Source organism: Lissotriton helveticus, chromosome 10 (assembly GCF_964261635.1).
Source record: "Lissotriton helveticus chromosome 10, aLisHel1.1, whole genome shotgun sequence".
NCBI lineage: Eukaryota > Metazoa > Chordata > Amphibia > Caudata > Salamandridae > Lissotriton > Lissotriton helveticus.
In genome coordinates this window covers 934287678-934310070 of record NC_136071.1, presented here as the reverse complement: position 1 = coordinate 934310070, position 22393 = coordinate 934287678, and the positions used below count along the sequence as shown (strand labels likewise).

Below are 22393 nucleotides of genomic sequence, written 5' to 3'. Positions count from 1 at the left end.
AGCCTCTTAGCTTCTCCACCCTTCACAATCCATGGAATCTTTGGTTGCCAGGTGAGACCACTTACATTTAGAAAATACGAGGTCTCTTTCTGCTTACCACTTTCTTATCCAGAGCCTGTGATTTGAGTTGATGCACTCCTTCACTGCGCTTCCTTTTGAAAGTCCGATGTACAAGTACTCTTGAGTCCACCCCCCTCCCCCCACCTCACATCCTGACCCACCAGCAGAGCTCCTGAAGTGTCTGGCCATGGGCAGTCACCCTCCTGCTTTACAAAGTAACTTGGGAAAAGCACAACTAGAAGTACTACAATGCAAAGCAAAAAAAGAAATAACCTGGCCAGAACTAGTACAACCTGATGGACAGTTTGTGTGTACTTGCAAGTAAGAAAGTCTACAACTTCCATAATTCACTGATTTATGAAATCAAAGCGTATAACGGCAAAAAACAAACTTTGCGTGAATGACTCAGTCTCTCCTCCCTAGGAGTGAGCGTCACAGCCAGCCACGGTTTTCCATTTGCATTCTGACAATTGCGATCCTGCTTTTATAATCACTTTATTAAAATAAAATTGCAACAGCGCAATGTGAAATGCAGCACTGGACCATTCTCACTGTGTGGAAGTCCATGAGATCTTTGCTAACGTAGTGCCTCTGTTTTTATCTTGCCTAGAAGGTGTAGGTGCAGAAAATCAGGGTGCCTCTGGCCCTTCTTGTCCTGGGAACTCTCTGTGGGGTCCTTCGACGACCCACAGAAACCCGTTGGGAGATCAGAACACCCTCACTTCAGCAGGGGGTTTGCAAGGGTTGAGTGAGAGTGTAGTTGCCTAGGATCGCAGGGAGGTCCTTCTCCTGCCACAATCCACCAAGATGCCTGGGGAGATCCCAAAGTCTGCAACAATCAGTTTACAAGAGGTACAGGGGCTGTACACACGCATGCAAAAACGCTTGGAAGAACACACCCCTAATGCTGTACGTCCAAGTTCCACGGGTGGGGTAAGACCCCCATAGGTGCTTCTCTTAATTTCCACAAATGGGATGGGCCTCTGAGTGTAAGCGCAGGACACCCCTCAAAGCTTGCTCTGGTTTGAATTCTGCCGGGGTTGTGTCATAGGACTTTTCCTCTTGTTCAGCAGGGATTCAGCTCATACACAGAACTGTGCATAGAGACTTGGAACCTCAGTGATTTAGGGTGTACCAAAACTCACCTTAGTAGACAAAATCCCCTACCAGACTAGCAATCAGTGTCTCATTGGTTCTTCCATACCCCCAATGATTAGACAACCCAGAACATGGAACTTAGAATACCTCAGGCAATGTGGAACACATGAACACTCTTTAATTATACTCTCATACCAGTCCAAAACGGGGAGTAAAGTAAGACACGTGCAAGTTTGAAATATTTATTTCTAATGCCGTGTTCTCAGGCGCAGTATCTTAGCTAATACAAGTAGACTTATTATAAGCAACAAGATTATCAGCATAGTTACTATTCCATAAAATACAAAAGGAGAAATCATGTTAAAATGCTAAATGGAAATAGGCTAGATTACACCTAGATTTCACCCTCCCTTGCTAGTAGGTTATTTTATATCTACAGAAGGTCTCTTGAGTTTACAAGGGCGGTCCCATACCTCTGGTCCTAGTAGAAATGGATCACATCATTTTCTACACCAGCTCTCTGCATGCGAATGTTCTCCAAAGTGTGTTTGCATGCCTGCACAATGCATTATTAAACGCGCCAAAATCAGAGGTGGCCACAGCTGCATATATGTTACGTCTACAACGTGCGCTGATCAGACCGAACTGTGTTGAAATAACCTTAAAGGCCTCGGCACTCACTATTCAGACAAAGCTTACCAAGCAAAGCTGCTACTATAGGAAAACATATTATTCTCGTGTGAAGCAAAACAGTCTGCTAGACTCTAAACATTTGTAATAATGTGTGCCGTGTGCAAAGGCAGCAGGAAGGAAAAATGGTGTTTAAACTTCTAATAAGCTCATGCTAACTTAACACAGTGTAAATCCCCATGACACCCTCCCTTGATCCGAGCACGGATAATACAAATGGCATATTGGGAAAGCAGAGTTCAAGAACAACCGTCAGAGCCAAGTTCAAATTGCCACAGGGTAAAAACAGGACCAAAAAAACTCCATAATTTGAATGTACTGCTAGCCATGGACATAATGAAGTCAATATGTCTGGGCAGAAAAAAAAAACGCAGCTGAGAAAAAAATATATAAAACGTATCCGATGTCCAACTTGTGGCCTTGGTCATGGAAGAGAGAGAAGCGATGACACAACTCAATCCAATGTGTATGCAAAATATGTAGCAACAGCCTCCAATAGAAAGTCACTGTTCTCATCCGAAAACATGTCAGCCATCCATTTTATCTAAGGGAAAGAACATACATGTTCTTCAATTACTGGAGCCTCTAGCACCATCAGAGGGTAACTCTGTGTATCCTCAATGTAGCTGCGCGCCAAGAAATCTTGCACCGCTGCAAAACCATTCCAACGTCCCAGGACTCCATGCATCGCTGCAAAGACCATAATCCCTCCACCAGAACAAAGCAATTCATGAGCAACTAAGGGGCTCATAAACTTATCATAATCCGCATCGGGAGACACCGTATTGCAGACACACAAATCCAGGGCTCAGTCAAAATCGCAACTCAGGCAGTGAAAGACAGGCTGGACGCATGTAAAGTAGGAAAATCGAAACGATAATCCATAAGCCGCACTCAATGTAGCAAGAGGCAGCGCTCCATAAAGTTCAAGCATTCAGCTGCGGAGCAGCAGCAGTCGTGACAGATCTTCTTGCAATACAGGTAGTGCATCCATTTTTAAATAAACAAAACAGCAGAAGTACGCCTGCAACCAGAGCCAGCATTAAGGGAAATCCACCAAACAGGCTGGAAATAATAGAATGAAAAAATGCCGGGAACACACCAAATATAGTTTGAAAAGAAGACACAAGGCCACTGGTAACAACTTTAAAAAAGTGAGCCAGCCCTGGGGTGGAGGATGCATTAAAGATAGTGTGAATTAGTTCACCGAAATGCAAGGGCAAATCTGTATTTAATAAAGCATGCACTTCTGTGCGGGTGTTTGCCACGTGAAGGACAAAGGTTTCACGAGCAGATGGGAGGGCGACTTCTTTCTGGGACAATAGAGCTCTTATACGACTCATCTTGTTAAACTCTGCTTTCAAGGTCGCAATCGTCAGCCAGATGGAAACATCAAGCTTCCCATGCGGAGGATGAAACATCACATTTTTACAGCAAACCACACGCTCACTGACTGTAATCACGTAAGGAATTCCTGCCACCATCCCACGACAATCTTCATTATTTAAAAGTAAATAACTCCTTTTAGCAGGTGCTGGTGTACCTTTCAAAATACAGGCTAAATTTGGCTTGTTCTGGTTGCAAGAGCCATGCAATTGGATATTCCTACACAATGAGTGATCAGGTGTTGTAGTGCAGTCCTCACCATTCAAGTAAACCTCTTTTCCCTCCCCAAGGCATCTATAGGTAAATGGTAGCGACCAAGCTTCATGGAGATAAGCGGTGCCCAGAGGTTCATATCTGCCAATTGCATCGTACTTCATACAGGCTTCGAATTTGAAAAGGGGAAAGGTAGAGTTATTAACCCGTGGATAAGCCACGTTGCCGAATTGGTCTCAGTCACTGAAAATGGTAACGGTTCTAACTTTTCAATGTGTAACATAGAAAAAGTTGCATCTTTCATTGACATAAAACGTTGCTTTTCAGTCAAATTAAACGGAGCAAATGATGACATATTCATGTAGTGCCATGGCACTTTTCCTGCGTTCAAGGTTTGCAAGGTCCATGCAAACTGCATAATAGAACGCAATTGATTTTGACCATGGTACAGAACAGACACCTCATCTTGCACAATATCAACAACAGATGACACAATATTATCCAACGTGTAAATGCGGGAAGAAAGCGTGTTAATGCTGTTATCTAAAACTGCTAGCACTTTTTCTAAATTTGCTTGATCTATAGCTCTGATGCGGGAAGCCGCCTCAATTTAGGACAGTTTCCAAACTTCGTTGTAAATCGCATATATCCATCTTTTAGATCTGCCGGAAGCCAGGCCTTTCACAAAATGATTCAGATCAACATCGTCAGTCAATTTAGATAAATGCAGCTTAACTGACGCCAAAGTGGAATGTTTGAGCCAACTCTGACATAATTTGCCTACAGAATAGGTAGTCACAGTATGGCCACTTTCAAAACGGGGATCCACCCTGACCTGTGTGTAGGCTGTAGCTAAACCCAGAAAACGATGCTGGCATGAATTGGCACTTCTGTGCCACAGCAACCAACCCTTAGGATCCAAACTGGATATGTTAAAGGAAGAATTCAGTAACAGTGTCTGTAATTCTCTGATGGAATACCTGGTATTACTATTCCAACCGGAATATTCTTCTAATTCAGGAAAGGAAGGAGCATTTAATTTTTTTGTAGTAGCCAATCCAAAGCAAGTAGTTTGTGAAATTGTAGAATTCAAAAACAACATATGGTTCGGGATTAGGCATGCACGATGCAAAGCCTCAGTGCCTTGCACTTGCCAACTTTTAGAACCCCAAACAGATTTAAGATCAGTAGTGTCTTTCCACAACTCGTAGCCTTCAACTGCCAATTAGTCTAAAAAGGACTTTGAATACAATAATTTTGTGTGGGTAAGTCTAACCTTGGAAGTGGACTTTTTAGTCATTTTAAAATAAAATGCATTGGGATTTGACTGATTAAAATCAGTAAAATAAGTGAACCTCTTTAACAAAGAAGTGAAACTGCCTTGTACAGGAGCGGGACAATGTTCCCATGGGTATAATTAACAGTATTCCTCCTGGTATTTGCTTTATGCAGGTAGTGATTGCCAAAATGTTGATAACAAAACAAATCACCATAATTTGCAGAATCTAGATTAAAATCTTCAGCATCAAAGGCAGCATAATATTTCAAATCCGAAAATAAAGCTTATACGGCCTGAACATCCCAACTATCAGAACGTATATTTTGTTTAATTACATCCCCCATAGAAACCCTTAAGACATTTATGACATTTATAACCTCAGTGGGCCCATGGATTTGAAATCTAATAGCATCTCACACAATCCCATCTAAGACGGGCCAAGCAGTGATATTAACAAAAGCCAGGTCCCTCTTCAATCTGTGCGATGAGGAATGGGGAGCAGTTCCATTAATATGTCGAATGCATGTTCTTTCTTCAACATAGTGTCCATTGACAAGGCGGAAAAAATACGCCACAAATCCAATAGACATCAACAGGTAAATCGAAAGAAGCACCAACCAAATGTATGTCCAAGGAGGAATCAAAAAATGTTTTTTAAATAGTGTTGCAAGAACAGAAATCTAGGAAACGGTTTTCGATGTGTGAGTTGGTGTCAAATGAAAATCTGGATTCTGTAGCCAAACAAGTTTGCAAATCAGGCATCGATAAGTCAGTGGGGTAAGTATTTTCAGTCTCATCAAGATGAGTACCAGGTAGTGAACCCAATAAAGGACTTGAAACTGCAGGCATCTCGAGGGCAACATCAGGCCTGGGGTTAGGGGCCGGGGCCAAAACAGAATTTCTCAATCGATGGACATGAGACTGCCGGAGTCATACTAAGAAGAATCGGCCACTCTTTGTAGTTTTGACATTGTCAATGGAGATATACCTTTTCTCTTTACGACCTGGAAGTGGTGGTAAAATGACTGTTCTCGTGCCCTTCACGCCAAGCACTGGAACCGGAGCTCGATATGAGGGACCAAACTCCTTGTTTACGATCTTCTCTCGAACCAGTTCTCCAACTTGGGGTAGCCAGCCAACTACCGGAATCTGCAACGCAGCTTCAGATGTGGAGGGCAAGTGTTCCATTGCAAGACTGTCTCTCGTCTTTTGTAGATCCTGTAAAACATTGCAATGTTCATCTACGTCAAAGGAGGCAGCAACTGCCGCCTGGTCTAGACAATCCAGGTCTGAGACAAACATCTTGATACCAAAGAGCATTTCGTATTGGGTCCGCCCACCCAGAGACCTTCTAGGGAGATTATTAAAGGCACGCTGCATGCTATTTAGGTGGGCCGGCCAGTTCCTACAACCCTAGCTGTCAAAGACTGCTTTAAATCTCGATTCATTCGTTCCACAACACTATTACCCTCCGGTCTGTATGGAGACGAAAACTTGACTTGGACACCCAACGAAGTCATGGCATCCCTATACGCCTTAGAGGCGAAAGAAGGACCCTGATCCGAATGGAAGGTGCCACAGGCAAAAATCCCTACAAATACACGCAAGTCTCTTATGACAGTTCGTGAATCAGCGCTGCGGTGTGGCCACACCCACACAAAGCGTGTGCATCAATCAACTGCTACTACTACTTATACGCAGTATCAGATGAAAAAGGACCGCAGTGATTCAAGTAAACACAACCAAGTGGTTTATGAGAAATGTACAACTGTGTCTGGGGCGGCCGCGCAGCAGTTGAAGGTTTAATCCGCTGGCAAATGTCACATTGAAGGACTTAATCATGCGTCTGTTTGTACAGTCCCCGCTACCAGAAACGTTGTTGTAACAGACATACAGTAGCCGAAACGCCCGCATGAGCAGACGCAACACCTTCATGGGCAGCCGTAATCAGTGTGGACCTGCGGTCCGCGTTGGGAATTAACCTTTCACCAACATCTGGTATTTTCACATAAGGAACTTTATCAGGACTTAAGTGGTATGAATACTTAGAAGGGAACCCCTTAGGATATTTACTTCCCTACTCCATCACGGCTACAGCCGCCAAGATATCATCATCAATCTTACTCTTGGAACGTGTAACTGCTGCAACCAAATATGTAGATACTGCTGATTTTGCGGCCTCATCGGCCAAAGAATTGCCAACAGCATGAACTCCCACGCGCTGATGACCGAGATTGTGAATTACATACACGAGTGGCAACTGCTCTTTAAGCTCAGCCACTCTGACCCAGATCATTTTATGTTTTATTGTGCTACCTTTGGAGTCACGAAAATCATTCTGAATTTAAAAGAACAGGTTCATTGTAAGACTGGACACAGTACTAAGAATCACTCACAATAAGAGTCATCACACTGGGATCAGCGTACTCCAATGCAAGCATCAGAGCACGGAGCTCTGCCAATGGTGCGGTACAGTCCCCTAAAGTCTGCGTGTGCACGACTTTGGGCTTGAATTCATTATTCACCATGGTACCTACCACAATGGCGCAAGCTGAGATGTATGCATGCTTAGACCCATGCGCAACTTGATACAATGGAAATCTTCCAAAGGTCGCATAGTCAACGGCGCAGGATGAACACATTTATACTGCAAAATCTCTTGTCACTGTAAGGAGGCATCAAAAATAAATGTGAAATCCGGAGACGTCAAATATGCTGCCCATTGTATCCACCGTGGGTGCAAAGCTTTAGAATTTGGTACACTGGCCTTCGTCACTGCCTCTAGTGCAGGTTACGGGGTAACAACCAACATGCATTTTCCCTGCGACAATGCACGTTCCTTAAGAATCGCCATTTGCACTGCTGTCAAAACTTTTTACACAGTGGAAAACCGCATTTCAGCCGAAGTGTACAAGTGTGACTTGTAAGCAATAGGTACCGTATCTCCTTTTTTAAAAGTAAGGTAAGTGAAACCCACTGCCCTAGGGATGATTCTTATCACCAGGTTCGTGTGGTTATCACGAGTCAGTAAGAATTTAGATTCTAGAAGATCAGCCTGCAAAGATTGCAAAATGGCTGAATGTTCAGGCAGCCAGCACGATTTGGTGAAAGTAGGTTGTATCAAAGCATACAAAGGCTTAATACGCTGGGCATATTCGGGAATGTAAGTACGCCCGAAATAAAAAAATCCCAGCAAGGACTGTAATTTTTTCAGAGTTGTAGGAGCGCGCAGCTGTGAGCATTTCTCCAAAAAGTGAGGAGCCAATCTTCGACCTTAATTATTGAGCTCGTAGCCCAGGAACAACACTGTGCACTCTGCAATGTGAGACTTTGCAAAGTTGAATTTGTAACCGAAGTCTGCAAAGTTACAAATTATGTGGTCAACGCGACACAGATGCGCCCAAATTTCATCGTCTGTGAGATAGATGTCATCCACATACGAACACTCATCTGGGTCAACTCTCTCCAAGAGTGAGACGATACGGGCAGCAAATACACCTGGACTATTCTCATAGCCCATAGCCAGGCGTTTAAATTGGCGTTATTTGCCGCCACAGGTAAAACTGGTCCATTGGGAACTTAGACCATCCAAATTGTGGGCAAAAAAAACGTTGGATATGTCAAGTGTGGTTTTAAACCGTTTTCGCACAATACCATCAACCAGAGCAGAGCCGTGGGTATTCTGTACTGCACAGGTACAGCAATGCGAGTTCAAATGCTGGTAATCCAATACCAAACGGTACGAACCGTCTGGCTTGGTCACAGTAAAAAGTGGGTTATTCATCGGTGACACGCAAGTTTCAATTACACCTTGATATTCCAATTGTTCAAGGATTTCCGCAACGGAAGCCTTAGCTTCACGTCGGATGGGATATTGAGGTTGAGGCAGTGGCATAGACCGTAAGGGAATCTCGTGGTGTGGGGAACAGTTTTCCCAACCACAGTGTGTACAGGACAGAGCCGGCGCAAGGGCTTTAGCCCCCTCTTCTGCAAAATTCAGCGCATGCTCCCTCAAGACCGTGCACGCGAAACTAGGGAGGATCACCTCCTCCCCTCTCAGACCTGCGAGAACAAAAGGTGGGGGCCAGTCGGCCTCAGCTAACAAAATGCCATAGTTAGTTGTAAGATTTTCCCAAACTACCCCATTTATGGTACGTTGTATGTCACCTTCAATTAAAAGGACTATTTCATAGTCTGTCAGGGGGAGCTACTCTGGTATCAGCTGGCTCTACAACAACATATCGGTCTGTAGCTGTCACCTTCAGTAGTGGACGCAGGGCCTCTCTCACTATGGTAATCTCCTCTGCGCTGTCCAACAACGTCCGCGCCCATGTCTGATTCCGAAGCTGTATTCTCACTATCTGTGGCATATCTCGCTGTTAAAGCGGCAACTTTCTTTTTCTGAAACTGGGGTCTTTTCTGTGAAGAATCGTCCTGCTTGCCTTTTCGGTCTTTCGGGCAGTGCTGGTCGTGACTCTGCTGGCCACCCCGACCTCTGCCGCCGCCTCCACCACCGGACGATGAGGCCGATGTGTCCTGTAAAGAATGAGGAGAGCATTGATCAGGAACCTGAAATCTATCAGGTGACTTAATCGTAGTGCGGTCGCGCAAATCATAAACACGCTCAGTAGACGCAGGCACTGGAAATGGGGGACGGGACTCCTGTTTCTGGTGCCGTTTCCCCTGTTTATTTATGTTCCAATTTTTCTTTGGAGCTGTGGGTTGAACGTCTGTTTCAGACTTTGCACCCTGGGTTTGCTTCTTATCTTTAGCAGTAAAGGGATTGACACCTAAACTATTGCGGCCAATGGTTTTATACACAGCCATAATAATTCTCGGTAACTGTCGGGGTTTGTCGGCATTGGGGAAATCGCGTAAAGCATTAGCCACCTGAAAGTTCACCGCCTCACCCTTTACATTAGAAAGGACGAGATCGGCTACTACATCAAACGTGCCAACGAGTCTCATTCCCAATTCAACAGCAGCCTCAGGTCCGTATTCGTCCTGAACATGCTTAATGACCGTTGGAAGGACAGCCATTGACGGAGTGCCGAAGCACCTCGTTTACACCCCCGCAAAAATCCTACCCCATGACTCAGTCACCGGCCACTGGTACCAAATCCTTGGGTAAACTAATTGTAAGAATCCTGTGTTTTTCTACAGGACTCGAATTAGGAAAAACTGCCTCCAGCTGGTCAAATTTCTCGGCAAGCCAAAAAAGGCATATCATCCTTGTCTTGGACGCTTGCCCATTACTGCATTGACCATCACGGGACTAAGCTTCATTCCGCTCAGTCCAGCTGGAAGGGCCGCAACACCAGGGGGCCGCAACACCAGGGGCCCCGCCCTGGAAATTGCTGGTAATATATTGAACTAGGGCCCAAATGACACCAATAGAAGAGTCATATAGGGTCCGTATCTCAGCAACGGGGACCTGCCCCACACGAGGATGTGGGATGAATCCAGCCAAAACCGGCCAGGAAGCGCCTGGAATTGAGAAAGGACCCAATCTAGCTGCCGTTACACTGTGGGGAAGGGCGCCATCAAACCAAACACGGTGCTGCCATGCAGAAATCGGAATCTCCTGTGTCCTATAAGGGACATATTCCCTGGGCACGGCTGAGAGAGTGTAAGTGTGAAAAACCTGCGTAGCCGCCTCTACTGCAGGAAACGTCACCCAAGCGTAGAATATCTCAAACGGGTAAGCAACCTCAGCACTTACGACCAAAATCACTGCCATGCCTTCCAAACCAACATTGTATGCTTGCAAATGATTGCTCATTGAGCGGTGCTCATACTGTTAGATCTGTCAGCCGCATTTGACACGGTCGATCATACCACCTTGATTGACCGTGTCTCTGCAATGGTTATCCAAGACAGGGCAAAAGAACTGCTCTCTTCCTTTCTTTCCAACAGGACCCAGGCTGTGACCCTGGGCTCCTTTCAATCTGCCCAACTGATGCTACCATGTGGAGTTCCTCAAGCTAGAGTCATAAAAGCTCATGGGATGGGCCTTACGTCCTATGCGGATGATACTCAGTTGGTGATCGCGGTTAACAATAATGGAGAGAAGGTTGCAGCCAGCTTTCAAGAGGGCATGCTGGCCATCAGCAATTCGATGGCCAGAAATTGCCTTAAATTGAACTCCGAAAAAACAGAGGTTATCATCTTTGGAAAGCTATCTCCTTCATGGTCCAATTCCTGGTGGACACCTTCATTAGGTACCCCACCCAACCCTGTAACTAAGGCTAGGAACCTAGGCATCATGTTTGATGATAGATTACATTTTGTCTCCCATGCCAACCTAGTGGCTGCATTTCACAAACTCAGATTGATTAAGAAAATGCTTCCTCATCTCCCCGAGACTGCAGGAAAAACCCTGGTCAGCACACTGGTGATGTCATCTCTGGATTACTGCAATGGGCTGTTTGCTAGCGCACAAAGCGGGGTCATCAACAAACTGCAAACCATTCAAAATGCAGCCGCCAGAATGTTGTCAGGGACCCCTGAATTTAAATCCATCTCCCACGTGATCAAAAGTTACCACTGGTTAGCAGTAAGGAATCGCATAAAATTCAAGGCTTTATGCATTGCCTTTAAAGCCTCTCGTAACATAGGCCCCCAGTTCCTTATAAATCAGTTATCTACATACATTCCCAACAGACAGCTTCGCTCATCTACCGCATGCCAGCTAAATGTTCCACGCACAAAAACGGCGTCTTGGGGAGACAGGCGCTTTGTTGTAACAGCGGCAAGACTGTGGAATGCCCTCCCATTGAAGATTTGAACCTGTCAGTCACTGTTACACTTTCGTAAGATGATAGACATGGTTGTTTGACCAATAATCCGGTCTCTGATATCTGCTTAGTCCGCAGAGCCGAGACGCCTAAGGGCATTTGTTGCGCTTTATAAGTTTCATAAATAAATAAATAAAATAAATAAAACTATGTTGCGGTATAACAATGTCAGCCATAGTGACACAAGAAAAAGCGACAATGAAAAACTTAGTAGCCTTTGATAATCCTTCACATATCTCCAGATAAGAGCGTGCCGCCAAGATGAGCAAGGACAATTAAACATACCAAATAAATAATGATTAACTATATAAAAGAAACAAATGAGCAGATTGCCGACCACCCACTACTTAGTGTTGATGATTTTTGCTGGTGGAGCTGCAAAATTTATTAGTAATTCGACATCACAATAGTAATGCCAAATTACTAAATTCCACAAATTCTGAATTAAAAATTCCGTCCACCCCAGTAGAAGAAGTTGCAAGACTATGCTGTAGAGTCTGGTGCTATCATAGAGGCTTGAAAAAGATCAAGCCGTAAAGTTGCCTGAATTAACTGTGTGCACTACTAAAGAAAATGTTCACACTTTTATAACACTGACTAGAAATAACACAATGTTACACAATCTTCATGCAAAAAACAATGTAGTCTGAATTATATATTCATAAATATTTTCATTGTTTCTCAGAACAAACGAGTATCATAAAAAGTAAATGATTTTAATCAAATTACACCATATATTCCAACACACATTATACATGGTACAATAAACATATGATTGAAGTACAGTCTTCTTTATTCAAGTTCCACTTAATTGCGCAATGCCCTATGCATTTCAGGACCCTTCATCCATTCTTCAGGGGCCACTGTGGAATAAACAAAAATGGATTTAACCCAGATCTTTTGACTGGGAGAGAATGTTTGCATTGTCCGCATTCCATTCATCACTTTTTGCAGTACCATGATATGATAACCATTGCCTGTAGCTACCTTATTTAATGACACCCCCTCTCGGGTGAGTCAGCAGGTTCATGATGAAAAATTAGTGACATGCAGGAACCCTACAACCATACTGTGCAATAATTGCAAAAACCATGCAGAACCGAAAAAAGTAAATGATAAAGTGGTGCTCTCAATTACTAATGCATGGTGTAAATGCTGCAAGTGAATTACGTAACCAATGCTGATTCAGTACAATACTTACTACAGAATGAAAATCGCTTTAAGAAGTTTAACAAGAACGGTAAGACTGTCTTCCTAAAAACACAACCGTATATGGGTTAAGACTGAATGTAATAAAATATGCAGTGCTCGGTGAGTGGTCGTGAAATATAACAGTACCTTTTGAAATGACCACTGTACTTTGCATAGCCTACAACACGTGAAAAGAAACCACGTGCATCAGAGCCTTGACATGACTGAAGAAAAAGGGGAAATAGATGTCTAAAAGGACCGAGCTTACCGGAACTTGAAACAGAACTTCAACCAAAGACGACATTTACACCAACTTCGGAAGACGCTAACTTTCAGTCTTCAAAATATATAGACCGGTTACCGCGCCCTCCTAGTACCGGTCACATGATCATTACTCCACCCTGATTAAAAAACATCTCTAAACCTTAAAAAATGTGGCGGACATATTTGAAAAAGGTGCATAGATGCACGATAATGTGCAAAACAGATCAAAAACCGAAGAAAAAAACTAAAAGTAAGAAAAATGCCGTATCCGACAAGAATAACAACTACCAACTCATCCTATGTGAGCTTAAACAGTAATGGTAGAAGCAACCACCCCGCGTATAGTGATACAATGATTTGGAGTACTGATGGTACACCAAATCAACCCACCTTCCGAAAAAACAACCAATGGGATGAACCTAATATACCTGTCGTGTAATGAGAACAATAAAGTTTGCAAAAATGGTGCCATCTTCTGCTTAAAAAAGAAACACATAACCGGATCAAGAAAGATCCTAATTCCACACAGTGCCTAAAAATGATCTTGTTGACCGGGGGTGTCATTAATATATATCATACAAATGATGAAACGCCATATCCATAGGTAATTAATTGTTCTGCAACATTAGCATGATCTGTTAGCCATGATTGCTTGATTCATACAATACATAAAATATCAGATGGGCAGTATAACAAATATACTGAATTCTCTTAGGCCAACTAATTTCTGGATGATGGAAACAGTGTGTATGAAAAAATAAAGTGTGTAAAAGAGTGAATATGCTAAATCCTATTCAGCGTGGTGGTAAAAAAAAAGTGAAATGATCGGGACGTTTCGAATAAACCAATTTCTACTTGAGTCTTTATAAAAAACAACTTAGATCCAATTTATCGTTAAGACCCAATGGCATCATTGTATTAAATCTCTTGATCCCAAAAATTTATTTTTTAGACAAGATTTTACTTGGGTATTCTTGGTTTGAATCATGCTTTTATGTTCTCTAATTCTAATTTTGATTTTTTTTCGGTTTTCCCTATGTAGAGTAATCCACAAGGACATTTTATCACATTGTTAGTATTACAATCTGATGTATGTTTCAAGAGGATTTTATCTCTGCTTCTTGGATGTGTGATAAAATTCTGCTGCATTACATTGTTGCAACGGGTGCAATTACTGCATTTTCTAATGCCTATGTGGTTAGTACTGCATTTATTCTTTTTAGCTGCTGTTATTGATTATCAAACAAAAACCTGCCACCACCTGCATGATTTTTGTATCTAAATTTTCCACCAGATCTAGAAGCATCTAAAAGGTGGTCAGTAAGAGGAGGGAACCTTTACAACATGAACCTGATTTTGCCAACGCATTTCTTGAACTTCCATTATTTGCCTGTACCAGAAGTCAAAATCTCAAGGAATTCCTTGAGGCTAAAAAGAACAAATGCACTACTAACCACGTAGGCATGATAAAATGCAGTAGTCACACTTCACCATAAGTTATGATTTCACATTCCAATTTCAGATACACCAAACCTGACATTGATACCTGATCCCATTTGGAAATTACACTTATATAATGTTATAAGGTAACCCCAATGTTATCCTATGGGAGAGGTAGGCCGCACGGTAGTGCAGAATGAATTTGGAAGTTTCTCACTACCAGGAAATGTAAAGCCTAAAAGTACTTGCCACACTGTTAACTTTCACATCACCCTGCCCTATGGGCTACCTAAGGCCTACCTTAGAGGTGACATATATGTAACAAAAGGGGAGTATAAGGCTTGGCAACGGGTTTTAAATGCCAAGTTAGCATGACAGTTTAAAACTGCATTCTGGCTACAATGGCAGGTATGGGACATGTTTTACGAGCTACTAAGTGGGCAGCACAATACGTGCTGCGGGCCCACTGGTAGCTTTGAATTTACAGGCCCTGGGTATATGTGAAACCACTGTGCAATAACTAATATGTACATTAAATATGCCTCTTGGGTATAATCCAATGTAACAATATTTTAGGGTGGTGAGCTCAAGCAGTTTAACACTGGTTACTAGGATCTCTTTCCAGAAGATCACTTTTGAGGAAGATAGACCACTTATAAGTTCAATTGGGGAGACCGGTTTAGTGAGAAATGAAAATTCCAGACCCAAGCCTTTGGAAAAGATGAAGTGCTGACCTCTGGAAGTTTAGGCAAGACCCACCTCAGGCAGGTAAAGACTGAAGTATCCGTCAAAGCAGAAAACCTCAACTCTCTCCTGCTTCTCTAGATAAAGAGATGTTATTCATCTCCACACAGGCATGTCTCATGTTAATTAGGTCTCCACCCACTGGCTGAATCTCAAGGGCTTGGATGTATTTATCCGTATATTGGCTAGAGGTGTCCTTCTATCATGAATATATTCACTTTCTGGAAAACAACCCCCCTTTACTGACAAGAACATTGTTTATAAGTTTAGTTCTTCAAAGCCAAAATTTTGTCCTTGAAAGTTTCAAAGTAGTCAGCAGTTGAACACTAATGAAATACTTCTGCAATCACTGAGACCTATATCATTAAATGCAATCTTAAAAATAACATGCATCATTCACATTTGTTATTGGATACTTGCAATTTTGCTTCTAAAAATAAAAAAATAAAAAATATATATATATGATAGAAAAGTAAATATACGATAGGTAAATAAACACTTTTTCATTGTACATGTACTAGTGAAATACTGCCATTTATTAGTTTCTACCATAGAACCTATAATTTGTTAATAATTCCCTTTGTATGTCTTATCAATATGAGCACTACGAGACAAGAGGGACACTGAGCTCTAAGCAGCCTTTCAGCTTCTTGATGCCACAAAGTCTTAATGTATTTTCAGGAAAAACCGCCCTTAAGGCAATAAAAATAAACTAATGCTCTGGAGACCAGAATAATGTCCAAGAGTAATCAAAATGGATATGTAGTACACTTTTAATCAAACATATATATATGTGTGGAAGATCAACCCCAATGGGTCATCCTCAAATGGTGTTAAAAAGATGAAAAGAAACAGGCATGAGACATTAAATGACCATCAGTTATATCCACAATGGGGGTCACTTATTTTCATCAAGGAAAAACACTACTGCACCCAGAAATCATATACACATATTTAGAGGGTCAGAGAGTTTAAGGTCGACGTTTTGATCTGTGATTAATGCAGGATCATCATCAGGCATTCACAAATACATGCCCGATTACATATATTAGTGTGCGAAGAATACGTGTCTTAACTGGCATCTTTAATATGATTAAGAAGACACGTAGAGGAAATTTGGGACGAAGAAAAGGAAATAGGAAAAGCAGAAGTCGGGCATATGAACCACTTTGAACAAGAGATTGTACCAGAGTAAAGCGTGTTATAAGTGATAAACATGCCTATAATGGTGCAGTTGCCCTAGGGTCAGTGAAAAAGCCACGTAAACGCCCTCAAACCAGATTAGAGGAAGAATAGACTGCATCCTAGGCATACCGAAATTGGTATCCCATCATGCAACGTGCGTAGAATGACTGGTAATAACATACGATAAGAAAAAATGCCCACGTCCTTATCATAGCGCCAGAAAGACCCATGATCCCTATCGATTCTTCTGTTCCCTTGTACTTATTTACCACAAGGTCTTAATGGGCAATGTCAGTTTCTTCTGACTGATATTCACCCAATGGTCCTCTTTCAAAATGTTATCATTGGCAATGAAGGCTTGCTATAGGATCTTGTAGGAACATTCAATAAAACTACTGAATCCTCTTTGAATAAACAAATTTCATGGATATACCCTCTGTGACAAATATCCAAGTTTCTTACAAACTCTAATACTTTCGACCAGATGTTCTATTAGGAATGCAAATGGTGGAGGGGAGAGAGGACTTTCATGCATAGAAATTGCTTAGTTAAAATTATTTTTGATTTATTTCTTTTAAGGTTTGTCCTCGTTTATTATTTGTGTTGTGCAAATAAGTGCCAGAGCCCACAACGTTTCTAGATATGTCACAGAAAAAGTACTAATACCAGAGTAAATGAGAAACTAAAAAGGTCCATAGCCTAAAAAGAATTGCACTCAGTGTCATATTAAACAATGTTTTATAACTAGTCACTGTAAAAAATAGATAATATTAACAGACATTAAACCAACTACACAAATTGCATGGCAAGCCACTGGTATCGAGTGCCTGATACCCTGAAAGAATGTAAACTAAGACCTAAATCTTTGATATTAGAACAATTAAATACAAATTATACAACGTGGCATACAACCTCTATAGCATACAATAATAAAATGGTGGACATATATTATGAATAGAACCCTCGGAGATGAATCTATTCAGAGAACAGAACAATAATGCAAGAATTCTTTGAAGGAGCCGGAGCAGTATCACTTAGGAGGATTTTCTTTAGAAAAAAGGTTTCTTGAGTTTGTAATTAAAAGCATATGTTGAAATAGCATGAATGTCCACGGCTGTGGTCCTGGAACCTTCCGTGAATTAGCCCCAGAGTGAACTGTCTTTGCCTGAGCAGCATAGCAATACACCCGACATTCTTGCTGCAATCTCTTAAGTAGCCATTCGGGCAAAGGCAGCTCACCCTTGTCCAGACTTGGACTGCCTTAGGCATAACATTTCTCAGATGTTCTTTCGGGAGCTGTCCTGTATATCAAACAGAACAGGATTATTGTTTTAATATCCGGCACTGCAGATCATGACCCTCGGTCACTACACACTGGGGGGAAGGGAGACATATAAAAAGTGAGATAAAGAAGTGGCAGTGCAGAACGCTGGCAGAATCTGCATTTTCAATGGTAGCGCCAAGAGACCCCTTGAGGGCGTGGTTGCACTTTACAAAAAAACAAATACCATCATATGATAATTGTTAACCTTTTATCATCTAGTACGTATAGATTCAGCAACTACTGCCTTTTAAACTTCCAGCGAATTTGTATAAGCTTGTTGGTACTAGTTTAATTTTTTTGAATATACATATGTTTATATTCCTTTTTAAGGGTTACCTTGAGGAGCTGGTAAGGCTCAGAGAAGCCCAGCTGTCTGAATCGGTCTCGAAGAACAAACGCCTGCATAAAAGGATTGAAGAGACTGACCTGACTCATAAAATGGAAAAGGAGCAACTGGAATACATCATCGTGGAGCTACAGGACCAGCTGTGAGTGCAATTAACTATTTCGGTTTACATATTATGGTTTTTTTCCCAAAACTATTTTCTGACTACAGTATTAATTTCTAATGAAGGTATTGTATTTAAATGTGAATGAAACATTGCAGGAGTCCATTTTGAAAGTTAAAAATAGTTATTTCATGTGTCTAATGTCAAATGAGAAAAAGGTCAACCAGCAGCTCTCCTCCTTTCTGGAAAACAAACTGCTGCGTAATTCCCAAACGGGCTTTCGCCCGGGTCAGGGCTCCGACTCTGCCCTGATAGCGGTGGCGGAAGAAGCAAGATGCATCTTGGATTCAGGGGGGATCTGCTGTCGCGATCCACCTGGATCTAAGTGCAGCTTTTGACACGGTGGACCATGGAATTTTAATTCAGCGCCTTGCTAGATTGGGAGTATCAGGCATGGCCTTGCAATAGCTCTCTTCTTTTTTGAGCACTCTATCTTTTCAGATCTGGGAAGGCTGCGCACTTTCCAAATCTATCCCCCTCCAGTGTGGAGTGCCTCAGGGCTCTTCACTGAGCCCTACCCTTTTCAACGTTTATATGGCCCCACTGGAGGGTGTGGTTAATCCTTTTGGGATTAAAATAGTTACCTACACGGACGACACCCAACTAGTTGTCTCGCTATCCCAACAAGAGGTGTGCTCGGAAAATCTATTTGCCTGCCTTTCGGGAATACATTCCTGGATGACCAACTCTCGGCTCAAACTGAATGGAGCCAAAACAGAGCTTATGCTCCTGGGCCACAAATTAACATCCTTACCTAAAACCATCTGGCCTCCCTGCCTGGGTGATGTTCCCGCCCCGAAAGATGAAATTAAAAGCCTAGGGGTATGGTTCGAGCGAGACCTGACCTTCAGGACGCAAGCTAAGAAAACAGCAGGTATTTGCTATGGCCTACTCCGGTCTGTACGGAAGGTTCTTCCACTCTTATCATTTCAGTCCAGGAAGCTGTTAATCCAGGGGCTAATATTATCTAGACTGGATTACAGCAAAGCAATGCCTTGTTTCTGGCGGCACCCGAAGCTACCATCAACGTGCTCCAACGTGTTCAGAATTCAGCAGCCAGTCTGCTTACCGGCTCCTCAACAAGATCCTCGGCCAAGCCGGCACTGAGATCTCTTCACTGGCTGCCGATTCGTGAAAGAATAAAATTTAAATCTCTTTGCATAACCCACAAGTCACTTCAGGAGAAGGGACCCCTTATCCTTAGGAATCTGATTAGCCCCTACAAGTCCTCTCGGACTCTTCGTTCTGACCTCGGTAACTTGCGGCAACACTTTGGAATGCCCTTCCTGTTATGATTCGAACCGAACCTAGCTATATGAAGTTTCGGAAGCTTCTTAAAAAAACGTTTCTCTTTCCCAATGAGCCCTAATTAACGGTACCCTCTTCAGTTTGCTCTGTTGTTCTGCAGCGCTGGGATGCTCTCGGGCAGCCATGCGCTTTATAAATCAAATTTCATTTCATTCAAATGCCATAAACCGGTATGAGCTATAGATATATCTTTTATTGGACTGTTAGTTCTAAGCATCATATATAGAACAATTAGAATAATCCTAAGAATAGGTAAAAATATATATCTACATTATTTTACCAAGCAAATTCATCAACACTTCCAACAGGAAGAAAGTTGCTAGAAAAGCCTTCAGAGAGTGGATTCAGAAAATGACATTTTGCAGGAAGGATAAACAAATGAAAAGGAGCTGCTTACCATCTATTTGGGAATAAAGAAAGAAAGAAAAAAAAGTATGAGGAGGCTGTGTTTCATTTGAGCACTTACAATAGTGTGGTATCCTGCTGCTCAGTAGAATGACTCCGTGAGAGAATGTTGGTATGTAGAATGTTGAAGGGACTAAGTCAGTTAGCGATGGGCTGAGCAGCAGGGAAGCTGCTCTCGGTGGGGCTTTCTTCCACATAACTGGCTTCTCAATAAATCTACATGGAAACCTACTAGCAGCTTCCCTGCTGCTCAGCCCATCGCCAACTGACTCAGTCACTCCAACATTCTACATACCAACATTCTCTCACTGAGTCATTCTGGCTGAGTAGCAGGATACCACAGATAGTCTGTCACATGGTGGCGCTGTTTAATTTAGAGAAGAGCACCACAATCATTGTTTATTAATTAAATATAATTTTAAAAAGTGCCAACACCTACCTCCCAAATCCTTCTTTTATCTTTGAGTGCCTGGAATAGTCCGAGTTGTCACACTTGTAGGAGTATGATGGTTTGAAGTTGTGCTGGTACTGCTTATTGGCAGAGCTGGCAGGGGCAATGGAAAGGTACAAGATGCAGTGGCTCCTTAACGTGGGCCCTGGCAAGTATTTTGCTACAAATTAAGCACTGGGGTGAATAACTGGACGCATAGAGACCACAAGAAATTTTTACAGATTAAGAATAGACAAATTAGGGGGCGTGGCTACGCAGGCGAACGGAATGGCCGCCTGATTGTAGAGCTCCGCCGAGCGAGAGCGGAACGGGGCCATTCGCAGGAGATCCGGCACTGCGCTGGGGTCGGGATATGCCTGAAACCGACCCCTAATACCACCTGATGCAGCCTGCCAAGTTTGGAGGACGGGGGACGGCGAGAACGGGCGAAACAGCGGAGGGGTGCTGAGGCCGGCTGTGCCTCGCGGGCCGTTAATCTGCAGCGCCGGAGCGCCTGGTGAGTCTTCTTGGTGGCCTCTGCGTTGCCCCCCTCGGCCCTGGGGTCGCTGTTGTGCTCTCCCGGGTCCGCTGCTTGGCCCCGGTTGTCTCCGTTGGTGGAGGTGCGGCCCCTTGGTACGCGACCAGCTCTTGCGGCCTGGTCCGGCCTTGGGAGCCGGGGCCTCGATTTTTGGAGGCTGCCTGGGACGTGTGGCGGCGGGCGGGGGGAGCGGGCGGCGGGCTCCGGGGTTGGGGGGTGAGTGACGGGGGGTGCGACTGGCGGGCTCTTAGGCGCTCTCTGGACGGCCACGCATCGCTGCACTCGGTGGGGGCGCACCACCTTTGCCCTCACCGTTAACGTGCACCCCATACCCGCGCCTGTCCCCCTGCAGGCCCAGAAACTGCACGCTCTCCTGTTCTCCTGCTGCTACGACTGGCCACGATTGTCAAACGCCTGTGCACATTTACACGTCCGGCGCTGGCTGCATGACCTATGTGACTTTTGCCCATTTTTGCTGCTGATGCCTCGATGGCCTGAATACCTGGTCCCCCCTGCTACGCCACCGTTTGTTTCCTGTCTCGGCGGAGGCCTGGTCCTGCCGGCTGCTACTGAGTGATCGCCACGGCCATCTACTGGCCCTACTTACTACGCAGAGCCTCTAACGCTTTGGCTCCAGCCGGGTTAATACCCTGACGACCTGCGAGACTCTGCCTTGGCGTCTCTGAGGCCCCTGCGGTGCGGCACAGCTCTAGTGCGGGGAGGTAGCGGGAGCCCCTGTTCCATTGGTCCCGACCTGACCGCCTTGCTGTCGGGGGGCCCTGTGTCTGTGCTTGACGCTCTAGCTGGTCGCAGTTGTCTTTGTGTCCTGCGGTACTGGTGACCTACCCGCCATTATTTCCAACATGGTAAAGAAAGATGTTACCCAGAAGAAGCTTACCTTCGGCACAGCGTCCCTCCGTGCGGCTGCGGTTTCGCCTGCAACTGAGACGGACACCGGGGGCCAGGCGACGGCGAAGGACACCGCTGGTATGGTCGCTGAGATGATGGGTGAGATGCGGGCTGGATTCAAGGCCTTGGACTCTCGCTTCGATACCCTCGAAAAGAAAATGGCGGACATGGGCACGACGATTCAACTGCACGATAGGCGCCTGGACTTGGCGGAATCCAGAGTTTCCGACATCGAAGATGGAGCTGCGTCGACGCTGAAAAGACTGGAACGCGTGGAAAAGATCCTTAAAGACGTCGCAATTAAGAACGAGGATTTAGAAGCGCGCAGTAGGCGCAATAATATCCGAATAATTGGTGTGGCGGAGACGACAGCAACCGGACGATTTGACACTTTTGTGGAACATCTCCTAATCGAACTATTTGGTCGAGACACGTTCACGGCTGGCTTCGTAGTGGAGCGCGCACATAGATCATTGGGGCCCCGGCCTAATCCAGGGCTGCCGCCCCGACCCATTATAGCCAGGCTCATGAACTTCAGAGACAGAGACGCGGCGCTGAAGGCTGCCAGAGAGGCGGGCGAGGTTAGGTGGCAAGGTGACGTGCTTTCTTTCTACCCGGACTTC

At 43.9% G+C, this 22393-nt stretch overlaps 1 protein-coding gene across 1 annotated transcript in view; it reads left to right on the top strand.

Annotated features, from left to right (window-relative positions):
* The window catches only part of RUNDC3B (RUN domain containing 3B), a 1007829-nt gene that overhangs the window by 596034 nt on the left and 389402 nt on the right, over positions 1–22393 (top strand). Inside the window, exon 8 of the mRNA XM_078663594.1 lies at positions 18002–18159. Within this exon, the coding sequence (XP_078519720.1) occupies positions 18002–18159 (158 nt within the window). The remainder of the gene's footprint in view (positions 1–18001; positions 18160–22393) is intronic.